Genomic DNA, 11,971 nt, shown 5'->3' with positions numbered 1-11,971 from the left:
ATTCCCTGCCCCGTACATTCCTAAAACCCTGGGATTTGTTTGAAAAACAAAATTCACCTAGGGTGTTAGATTTATTTTCTCATGTTTCAGTCTGATTTTTTTCTACAATCCACACACACACACACCCACACCCACACCATTTCCTTTTCCCCTCCCCTTCAGAATGGTTCCTGCCTTCCTACCATGCCCAGGCCCATCCCCTGGCAGCTTGTGGTTGGTGAAAACATAAGCCAGTGGTCAGATGCAACGTTCTGCCCTGTATCGTGGCCGTTGTTTCTTCGGTCAAGACACTCAAAGTGAAGTAAAACTAAGGATCTGAGAAACAGAGTTACACTGAGAGGATGGGAAATTATCTCCTGAGAGAACTCAGGTAAGTTCTGACTCTGGAAACAGCCCTTCTAGGGAGAAGGAGAACATAGAGAAGGCTAAGTATATGCATTTGGAATAGAAGGGCAACTATGCTTTAAGAAGGATGAACTTGAAGACAGCATCCTCTAAAAGAACAGAGACCTCCAACTTCACTTTCTCTTGCCTTACTTTGGAATCATGGTAGGCTGATAGATTTAGAAAAAGAAAGTACCAAAATGCCAGTCAGTTTGAATTGTATATAAACAAATACTTTTTTAAGAATCAGTATTGCCCCAGGTAATATTTGGAGCATTACACTGAGGTATATGGAATGACTGGCCAACAGGGACCTGCTGTATAGCACAGAGAACTCTACTCAATATTCTGTGATAATCCATGTGGGAAAATAAAAGAGAAAAACATTTTTGAGACAGTGGAAAAAAAGTTGGAGTGTTATTGCCTGGTTATATTTATGCTAAGCAAATGCTGTTTATCTGCAATTCACATTTAACTGTGCATCCTGTATTTTATCTGGCAACCTTGGTCTAAGGCCACTTGAATCTTTCTATACCTCTCTTTCCTTATCGGGGTAAAGTGCTTATACACACATTCATCAACTTCATGGGATCAGTATGAGACTAAACATACAGGTTCTTGAAAATTGTGGAAGCAAAACAATTCACTTAAATATTTTCAATTTAAGTAGTGCCTTTTGGGGTAATTTTTATGTCTATCCTCATCAAATGCTTTTGAATTTTTAGAACAGATATGAATGACAGGCATTATTTTTTTTTACATCTTGCTTAATATTAAAGGACTGCCTCTGTAGCACCCCACTCCTATCCACTCTCCCTAACACCTTCCAGAGAATTTTACTAAATGACAAATAATTAAAAAGACAAATAAATGAATATAACATTAACTTTAATGTGCATTTGTTGCATTTATATATTGCAATGTAATTACCACCATAGCCCACACTTCTATCACCTCTACTCATTAATTATCATTTTTTTTGTGCTATGAACAATGAAATTCTTGTCTTGTAGCAATTTTGAAGTTTATAATATGGTATTGTTGACTATGATCACTATGTTGTGTATTAGATATCCAGGACTTACTGATTTTTCTAGTTGCAAGTTTGTACCCTTAAACAACATCTCCCCAATTCCCCTACTCTCCTCCCCCTGGTAATCACCATTCTACCCTATTTCTATGAGTTTGGCATTTTTCGTTTTTTTTTTTTTCTCCTGTCACATCCATTACATGCAGAAGTTCCTGGGCCAGGAATAAAACCTACACCACAGAAATTACCGGAGCAGCAGCAGTGGCACTGCCAGATCCATAACCTGCTAGGCCACCATGAAACTTGGCTTTTGGTTTTTTAAGATTCCACATATAAGTCAGATCACATAGTATTTACCTCTCTTTGTCTGACATACTTACTTAATGCCTTTAAGTTCAATAATGTTTTCATGAATGGTAGGATTTTCTTCTTTCTCATGGCTGAGTAGTATTCAGTATCTATTCATTATTGTGAACAATGCTACAATAAACATGGGAGTTCAGATGTCTCTTGGATATCCTGTTTTTACTTCTTTTGCATATACGTGCAGAAGTAGGATAACATGGTCCTGGATAATATGGTGATCACATTTTTTCTTTTTCTTTTTTCCCATTATTTAATTTTATTGAAGGATAGTTGATTTACAATATTTTGATAATTTCTGATGTACAACAAAGTGATTTGGTTACACATATAGACATAGCCATTATTTTTCAGATTCTTTTCCCATATAGATTATCAGAGACAATCAGGCAGATTTCTTTGTGCTATGTAGTGATTCTATATTTAATTTTTAAAATTATTTTCCGTAGTGACTGAACTGCCAAGAGCATACAAGTATTTATTTTTCTCTACATCCTTGCCAATGCTTGATATATCTTGTCTTGTTTTTCTCCCCCTTGTCTTTTGACAGTAGCCACACTAACAGGTGTGATGTGATATCTCATTGCGGTTTTGATTGATTTGAATTTCCCTGATAGTGATGTTAAGCACTTTTTCATAAACCCATTGGTCATTTGGATGTGTTCTTTCATACAACTGGATTGATCTGGCCACAATCAATCCATATTACTCCTGTGTTCCAATGACTATATCTATTTCCCACTAGCTAACCTCTAAAGTGTAGACTACTCATTTTGTAATTTAAAGTTTTGTATATTATGGGAGTTCCCATTGTGGCTCAGCAGTAACAAACCTGACTAGTATCCATGAGGATGTGGGTTTGATCCCTGGTCTTTGCTCAGTAAATTAAGGATCCAGCATTTCTGTGCACTGTGGTGTAAGTTGCAGATGCCAGCAGCTGCATCTTTGATTTGACCCCTAGACTGGAAACTTCCATGTAGATCAAATGTGGCCCTAAAAACCAAAAAAAAGCAAAAAAAAAAAACAAAAATAAGTTCTTGTATATTCTGTTTTAATGACTCCATCCTTCTGGTTCTCATCTCACTTTGGACATTTCTTCCGTTGTCTTGCTTAGCAACTCAAGTTTAATAAGCAATTCCTACCTAATAGGGATTCTTTCAAAGGCAACTGTTATTTGAATATATTTTTGCAGCCCCTAATACCCCCAAAAGCAAAATAAGACTCTAAAGAATATATAACTTAGGTTAGTAAAAAAAATACTTTTCTGCCATTTCTGTCTTTTTTTTATTTCCCCAATACATTTTTTTCTCCTGTACAGAATGGTGACCCAGTCATACACATGTATACATTTTTTTTCTCATACTATCTTCCACCATGTTTTATCCCAAGAGATTGGATATAATTTCCTGTGCTGTAAGTAGGACCTCATTGTTTATCCATTCTATTCTTAAAATTTATCAGTTAAGAGGAAATGAAGAGCTGAAATTCAGGAAAATAACCAAAATGAAAAAAGAATTTTGTGAAAGTAAATCCATTTCCAGGGATTCATTTCAGTGTCATTTAGTTTACAAATATGGTGTGGAAGAAGGATAAAACTATTCCCCCTAATGAAGTTTAGATCTACTCCTTGCCTCTTCTGGGAACCTCTCTGTCATTAAAGAATCTTGGAATACACTGTACATATTTGGAAATGGAGGAGACACAGAAACAGGGAGAGTAGTAATGGCTCTTAGGTGAAGTGGTACTGGAGATATGCAACTTCCTCCTGCAGCTGTCAAGCAAATCCACATCAAATCTACCACATGGAGGAAACAGAAAAGATAAGAATCAGGCTCTTCTCACCCCTTTTCCTTTCTCTTTGATAATATTTTTTAACTCTTTCCATATACAACCATTAACCCTGTGCTTCTGCATGGTGATTCACATAATGAAAGGCAGTGAGACTTGTATTAAAGATTTTCCAGTTTTAATTCTCAGACTCTAATCCAATGGCGCTGAGAGGAAAGAGAAATGACATTTATTAAGCAACTGAAGAGTGCCAAAGATATTGTGTAGTTGGGTTAAATCCTCTTAGTGATACCATGAAGGAGACATTATTATCTCAATATTTATAAATTTTCACATTTAGGAGACCACAGTTTCAGTCTCACAGTTAGAAGAAGTGGTTAAGTCTTTAGATATGAATACAGAAAGCTTCCATATCCTTCAAGCCCCATCTGATTACTTGAGAAAGACCTTCTAGAATGCTTCTTTCCAAGGAGAGGGTGAACCCAGGCTGTACTCCAGGCTTTTGGAACATGGGAGGGTGTGAAGCCTGCTGGTGGTTCTCAGGAGAATGAGGACATGCTGTGCAGCCTTCTGCCTCCTGCTCATCTTTAGGGTTCAACATTTACTACATAAGAACTCTTTACTTCTTCTGGAAATCTACAGCTGACACTTGCATTACATGAGGAATGCATGAATCTTCTCTCCACCAATGATAGAGTTTAGGATGCACTACTTCAAACTCTGGCACTGTAGTATAATGACTATCTTAGGCTAAAGGAGTTTGAAGAAACAGCAGTAGCAGGATGGTTTTTCTTATCTCCTCACATTTGCCTTTATTTCCTAAAAGCAGCAGATAAACCCCTCATGTGAAAGATGGTCTCCCTGTACCAGTAGAAAGGGAGACATTCCTATCATCAGAGATGAGGAATTTAGGGTCAAGATAACTATATAAACAAACCTAGTTACATCTTCACCACTTACCAGCCATTGCTCAAATCCCTCTGCCTTTTTATTTTTTTTCCTTTACAAATTTATTGTTTCTTTGTCTAAAAGGCATAAAAGCTTTCTGCCCTGAGCATTTCTTCTGGTCTTCATTCTCCTGTGAACACTCCCATGTACATGTAAAAATTCAATGAATTTTTATGCTTTCCTTATGCTAGTCTTTCTTATGCCAGTTTAATTTTTAGACCCAGAGATCGACTGATCTATCTATCTATCAATCATCTATCTATCTATCTATCTGAAGTTTGTATGTATATATGCGCACACCAAGCAAACAAGCCCTGAGTGACTAAAAATAATAGGGCAATTTATTAATAATGGCACAAAAATTTCAGAAGAATAGATTAATGTTTTTATTGTTCTTTATCATCTTGAATACCTTATGATTTTTGTATGACACATCCTTTCATTGATGATAGTTTAAAGGAAGGTTTAGTAACAGAAAATATATACTGCCTCCCATGGAATTTGACCCAGTCTAAATTTCCTTGGGAAACATGGGTTTAGAACTTATTTTTTGGAGAAAACTTCATAACTAAATCCCCATAACTGTTCATAAAGAAGCCATGTGTTCCTGCTCAGGGCTAAAATAATCAAATTAAAACTTTGATATTCCCCCAGAGAACAAAGTTTTTGTGTGCCTAACTTTAGCAAAAAGGAAAGAGTAAACAAAACAAAGAAAAAGCAAATGGGCCTTAAGAGGAAATTTATTCCCATCTCATCATTCTTCCATTACTATAAAAATTGTATTCAGGACCAAAAAAGTGCTTGGCCAGACATCAGAGACTAGAGCATATGAGGCAAAATACCAAGGCTGAATCAAGTGACTATTCCATGTGTAGATGATAACATAGCTAACTTTACGCTCTTTATTATTACTATATAATAGTTAAACTATGGTAGGATATAAAGCTTTTGGGTGGTGCCATTTTACCTTCCAAAAGGCAGAAAGAAAAAATGGGATGTAAATTTTCAAAAGTAACCACTCTTTGTGACCATTGAAAGATATTTTGCATTCCCACTTTCACTCAATTTCTTTTAAAAAATATGTTGGAGTATAGATGACTAATAATTTTTTATTAGTTTTAGATGTACGGCAGAGTGAATGTCAAACATATAAATACAAATATATAAATATATCCATTTTTCCCCACATGGATTATTACAAACTATTGAGTAGACTTTCCTGTGTTATACAGTAGGTTTCTTATTAATCATCTATTTTATAACATAGTTGTGTATATATTATTCTGATCCTCCCAATTCCTCCCTTCCTCCTATGATAGCCATAAGATTGGTTATGAAATCTGTGAATTTGTTTCTATTTTATAAATACTTATTTTGTTTCCTTAAAAGGATTCAGTATAAAAGTGATATTATATGATACTTTGGGGAGTTCCCGTGGTGGCGCAGTGGTTAATGAATCTGACTAGGAACCATGAGGTTGCGGGTTCGATCCCTGCCCTTGCTCAGTGGGTTAATGATCCGGCGTTGCCATGAGCTGTGGTGTAGGTTGCAGACACGGCTCGGATCCCGCGTTGCTGTGGCTCTGGCGTAGGCCAGCAGCTACAGCTCCGATTCGACCCCTAGCCTGGGAACCTCCATATGCCGCAGGAGCGGCCCAAGAAATGGCAAAAAGACAAAAAAAAATATGATACTTGCCTTTCTCTGTCTGACTGGCTTCAATCTATAAATCTATCCATGTTGCTGCAAATGGCATTATTTAACTTTTTCTTATGGATGAATAATATTCCATTGTATAGATGCACCACATCTTCTTTATCCATTCCTCTGTTGATGGACATTTAGATTGCTTCCATGTCCTGGCTATTGTAAATAGTGCTGGTATGAACATTGGGGTGATTGCAAATTTTGTATTATCATTTTTTTTGGGATATATACCCAAGAGAGGGATTGATAGATCATATACCAGTTCTATATTTAGATTTAAAAGATATAGTTGATTTACAATGTTCTGTTAATTCTGCTGTAAAGCAAAGTGAAAAAATGACATATATACATACATTCTTTTTCTCATATTCTATCATCTTCCATCAAAAGTGATTGCATATAATTCTGTGATATACAACAGGATCTAATTATTTATCCACTCCAAATACAATAGTTGGCATCTACTAAACCCAAACTTTCTATCCATTCTACTCCCTCAATACCACAGCAAACATAAGTATGTTCTCTATGTCCATGAGTTTGTTTTTGTTCTTTAGATAGATTCATTTTTGCCATATTTTATATTCCACATGTAAGTGATATCAGATGATATTTGTCTTTCTGACAACTTCACTTTGTATGAGAATCTATAGTTCCATCCATGTTGCTGCAAATGGTATTATTTTGCTCTTTTTATGGCTGAGTAATATTCCATTGTGTATATGTACTACATCTTTATTTATTTATTTATTTATTTATTTATTTATTTATTTATTTATTCATTTTTTTTTTGTACTACATCTTCTTAAGCCATTAATCTGTCAATGGACATTTTGGTTGTTTTATGTCTTGTCTATTGTAAATAGTGCTTCAATGAACATAGGGGTGAATGTATCTTTTTGAATGAAAGTTTTGTCCAGATATATTACCAGAAGTGGGATTGCTAGATCATATGGTTTTCTGAGGTAGCTCCATACTGTTTTCCATAGTGGTTGTCCCAATTTACCTTATCACCAGCAGTATAGGAGGATTCCCATTTCTGGTTGTACAAATTTACTTTCTCACCAGGAGTATAGGAGGGTTCTCCACATCCTCTCCAGTATTTACTGTTTGTAGATTTTTGATGATGGCCATTCTGACTGGTATGAGGTGATATATCACCTTGCTTTGATTTGCATTTCTATAATGATTAGTGATGTTGAGATTTTTTTTTTCATGTGTTTTTTGGCCATCCATATGTCTTCTTTGGAGAAATATCTACTTAGATCTTCTGCCCACTTTTTTTTGTTTTTTTTATATAAAACTATATGAGATGTTTGTATATTTTAGAGCTTAATCCCTTGTCAGTTTTGCATTTGCAAAGATTTTTTTTCCCCACTATGTGGGTTTTCTTTTATTTATTTATTTATTTTTTACTGTTTTCCTTTGCTGTGCAAATGCTTAAGTCTGGGAGTTCCCACTGTGGCTTAGTGGTAACAAACCCAACTAGTATATGGGTTTGATCCCTGGCCCTGCTTGGTGGGTTAAGGATCTGCATTGCTGTGATCTGTGGTGTGGGTTGCAGACATGGCTTGGATCTGATGTTGCTGTGTCTGTGGCATAGCCTGGCAGATGCAGCTCCAATTTGGCCCCTAGCTTGGGAACTTCCATATGCTTCAAGTGTGGCTCTAAAAGGAAAAATAAAAAAGCGTAAGTCTAATTGGGTCCCATTGGTTTATTTTTGTTTTTATTTTCATTACTCTAGGAGGTATATCAAACAAGATATTGTTGCAATTCCTGTCAAAGTGTGTTATGCCTGTTTTCCTCAAAGAGTTCATTCAATTTCTAATGAAGTTGCAAATACTTTAAAAGTTAAGAAAGGAACAAGAAAATCATCACTAAGAAGGAAACTGAAGATAGGTATAAGGTATAAATATGATGCAGCCTGGGTTTAAATCTCTGTCCAGAGATTCACCTGCTTATTTTTAAAATTTTAGATTATCAAATTAATCATACTACAGAATTCTTATTTACTTTATTATTATTTATTACTTTCTTCTATTTATTGAGATGCAATTGACATAACATCATATTGAATTTGGGTGTACAATATAATGATTCAATATTTGTATATATTGCAAAATATTTACTACAATAAGTTTAGTTAATATCTATCACCTCACACACGTACAATTTTTTGTGTGTGGTGAGAACTTTTAAGATTTTTCTCTATTAGCAATTTTCCAATCTGCAATACAATAGCCATCATGTACGATAGCCATCATTCTGTACATTACATCCCCAGGACTTATTTACTTTATAAGCAGAGATTGTACCTTTTGACCACCTTCATATATTTTTTCAACTTCCCTCCCTTCATTTTTGGTAGCCACCAATCTGTTCTCTGTGTCTATTATGTTTTGGTTATTTTTAGATTCCACATGTGAAATCATATGTTGTCTTTCTGTTTGACTTATTTCACTAAACATAACATTCTCTAGGTCCATCCATGTGGCTTCAAATGGCAGAAATTGATTCTTTAATATAATTAATATTCAATTAAATATATCTCTATGTCCATATATATCTAACATATTCTGTATACATTCATCTGCTGATGGTCACATAGGTTGCTTTCTCACATATATCCTCCATCATGTTCCTTTACAAGTGACTATATATAGTTTCCTATACTATAGACCATGGTTTCATTGCTAATCCACTCCAAATGCAATAGTTAGCATCTACTAACACCAAACTCCCAGTCTATCCCACTCTCTCCCCTTCACCCTTGGCAACCACAAGCCTATTCTCCATGTCTATGAATTTGTTTCTTTTCTGTGGACAAGTTTATTTGTGCCATGTATTAGATTACAGATATGTGGTATCATATGGGATTTGTTTTTCTCCTTCTGACTTCATTCCATATGAAAATTTCTAGTTCTATCCATGTTGCTGCAAATGGGATTAATTTTTCTTTTTTATGGCTGAGTAGTATTCTGTTGTGTATATGTACCACATCTTCTTAATCCATTCATCTGTCAATGGATGTTTATGTTGTTTCCATGTCTTGACTATTGTGAATAGTGCTTCGATGAACATAGGTGTGTGTGTATGTTTTTGAATGAAATTTCTTCAGATATATGGCCAGAAGTGGGATTGTTGGATCATACATTAGTTCTATATTTAGTTTTCTGAGGTACCTCCGTTCTGTTTTCCATAGTGGTTGTACCAATTGACATTCCCACCAACAGTGCTGAAGTGTTCCCTTTACTCCACTCCCTCTCCAGCGTTTGCTATTTGTAGACTTATTTTGTAGACTTAATATTTGTTAACTCTGACCAGTGTGAGGTGTTACCTCATAGTAGTTTGGGGATGCATTTCTCTAATAGTGATTTTGAGTATTTTTAATGTGCCTATTGGCCATCTGTATACCTTCTTTGGAGGAATGTCTATTCAAGCTTTGTGCTCATTTTTCAATTTGTTTTTTTTTTTCTGTTGAGTTGTATAAGTTGTTTGTATGTTTTGAAGATTAAATGCATGTCAGATGCATTGTTTGCAACAATTTTCTCCCATTCCGTAGGTTGTAATTTTTTATGTTTTTTTATGCCAAAGATTTTAGGTTTGATTAAGTCCTATTGGTTTATTTTTATTTTTATTTCTATTGCCTAGGGAGACTGACCTAAGAAACCATTTGTGCATTTGATGTCAGAAAATGTTTTGCCTATGTTCTCTACCAGGAGTTTTATAGTGTCTTGTTTTGTGATTAAGTTTTTAAGCCATATTGAGTTTATTTTTGTGCATGTTGTGAGGGTGTGTTCTAGTTTCATAGATTTACATGCAGCTGTCTAGCTTTTCAAGCACTACTTCCTGAAGAGACTGTTTTCCCCATTTTATATTCTTGCCTCATTTGTTTAAGATTAATTGACCACTGGAGTCCGAGTTTATATCTGGCTTCTCTATTCTGTTCTTTTGGTCTTTATGTCTGTTTTTGTATAAGTGCCACACTGTCTTGATTGCTGTGGCTTTGTAATATTGTCTGAAGTCTGGGAGAGTTTTTGTTCCTGCTACTGCTTTTTTTCCCTCAGGATTATTTGGCAATTCTGGATCTTTTATGTTTCCACATGACATTTTTGGATTGTTTGTTCTATTTTTGTGAAAAATGTCATGTGTAATTTGAGGTGGATTGGATTGAATCTGTAGATTGCTTTGGGTAGTATGGCCATTTAAAAAACATTAATTGTTCCAATTCAGGAGCATGGAATATCTTTCATATCTTTGAATCCTCTTTAATTTCCTTGATTAATGCTTTATAGTTCTCTTAGGGTTTTTTTTTTAACCTGTGGTCTCATGTCATGTGCATAGAGTGACAATTTTTCCTCTTCTCTTCCTATTTGAATACATTTATTTCTTTTATTTATCTGATTGATGTGGCTAAGACTTCCAAAACTACGTTGAATAAAAGTGGTGAGAGTGAGCATCCTTGTCTTGATCCAGATTTTAATGGGAGTTTTTTAGCTTTTCTACATTGATTATGATATTGGCTCTGGGTTTGTCATAAATAGCTTTTATTATGTTAAGGTATGTTCCCTCTATACCCACTTTGGTAAGAGTTTTATCATTTATGGATGTTGGATTTTGTCAAATGCTTTTTCTGCATCTATTGAGATGATCTTGTGGCTTTTGACTTTTCTTTTGTTAATGTGGTGTATGACATTGATTTGCTTATGTTGAGCAAGGCTTTGTGAATGTGGGATGAATCCCACGTGGTGCATGATCTTTTTTATAGGTAGTTGGATTAGGTTGGCTCAATGTTTGTTGAGAATTTTTATGTCTATATTCATCAAAGATATTGGCCTATAATTTTCTTTTTTGGTAATATTTTTGTCCGGTTTTGGTATTAGGGTGATGGTGGTTTCATAGAATGTCTTTGGGGTTATTCCTTTTTCTTTAATCTTTTGGAAAGTTTAAGAAAGTTTGGCATAATTTCTTCTATGTAGGTTTAGTAGAATTCTCCTGTGAAGCCATCTGGTCTTGGACATTTGTTTTTATGGAGTGTTTTTATGACATACTCAATTTTGTTTCTAGTGATTGGTCTGTTCAGTTTATCTATTTCTTCTTGATTCAGTATTGGCAGGGTGTATGTCTGAAAAGTTATCTATTTCTTCTAGATTGTCAAATTTGTTGGCATATAATTGGTCATAGTATTCTCTCTTTTTTTTTTGTATTTCTGCAGTGTCCATTGAGATTTCTCCTTTTTCATTCATTATTTTTTTTTAATTTGAGTCATGCCTCTTCTTATCTTGGTGAGTATGGCCAGGGGTTTGTCAATTTTGTTTACCCTTTCAAAGAACTAGCTCTTGCTTTTATTGATTTTTCTATTGTTTTTTTCAAACTCTATTTTATTGATTTACTCTGTGATATTTATGACTTCCTTTTGTCTGCTGACTTTTGGTTTTGTTTGTTCTCTTTTTCTCATTCTTTTAGGTGGTAGGTTATGTTGTCAATTTGAGATTTTTCTTCTTTTCTGAGGAAGGCCTGTATTGTTATGAATTTCCCTCTAAGAATGGCTTTGGCAGCATCCCATAGATTTTGAATGGTTGTGTTTCCATTACCCTTTGGCTCAAGGTACTTTTTAATTTCTCATTTGATTTCCTAGTTAATCCATTGTTTTTTTAATTTTATTTATTACTTCAATTTTTAATGATTTTTATTTTTTCCAATTGTAGCTGGTATACAGTGTTCTGTCAATTTTACACTGTATAGCATGGTGAC

The 11,971-nt window shown here is 34.8% G+C and overlaps 1 protein-coding gene across 1 annotated transcript in view; it reads left to right on the top strand.

Moving 5' to 3' along the window:
• Window positions 1-250: 250 nt before the first annotated feature.
• The window catches only part of GCSAML (germinal center associated signaling and motility like), a 51,650-nt gene continuing 39,929 nt past the window's right edge, over window positions 251-11,971 (top strand). The window contains exon 1 of the mRNA XM_047774364.1: window positions 251-370. Within this exon, the coding sequence (XP_047630320.1) occupies window positions 342-370 (29 nt within the window). The 5' untranslated portion in view covers window positions 251-341. The remainder of the gene's footprint in view (window positions 371-11,971) is intronic.

This window comes from Phacochoerus africanus, chromosome 4 (genome assembly GCF_016906955.1).
Source record: "Phacochoerus africanus isolate WHEZ1 chromosome 4, ROS_Pafr_v1, whole genome shotgun sequence".
In the NCBI taxonomy this organism is placed as follows: Eukaryota; Metazoa; Chordata; class Mammalia; order Artiodactyla; family Suidae; genus Phacochoerus; species Phacochoerus africanus.
The sequence above is the reverse complement of the archived record's forward strand: the minus strand, read 5'-3'. Positions and strand labels throughout refer to the sequence as shown.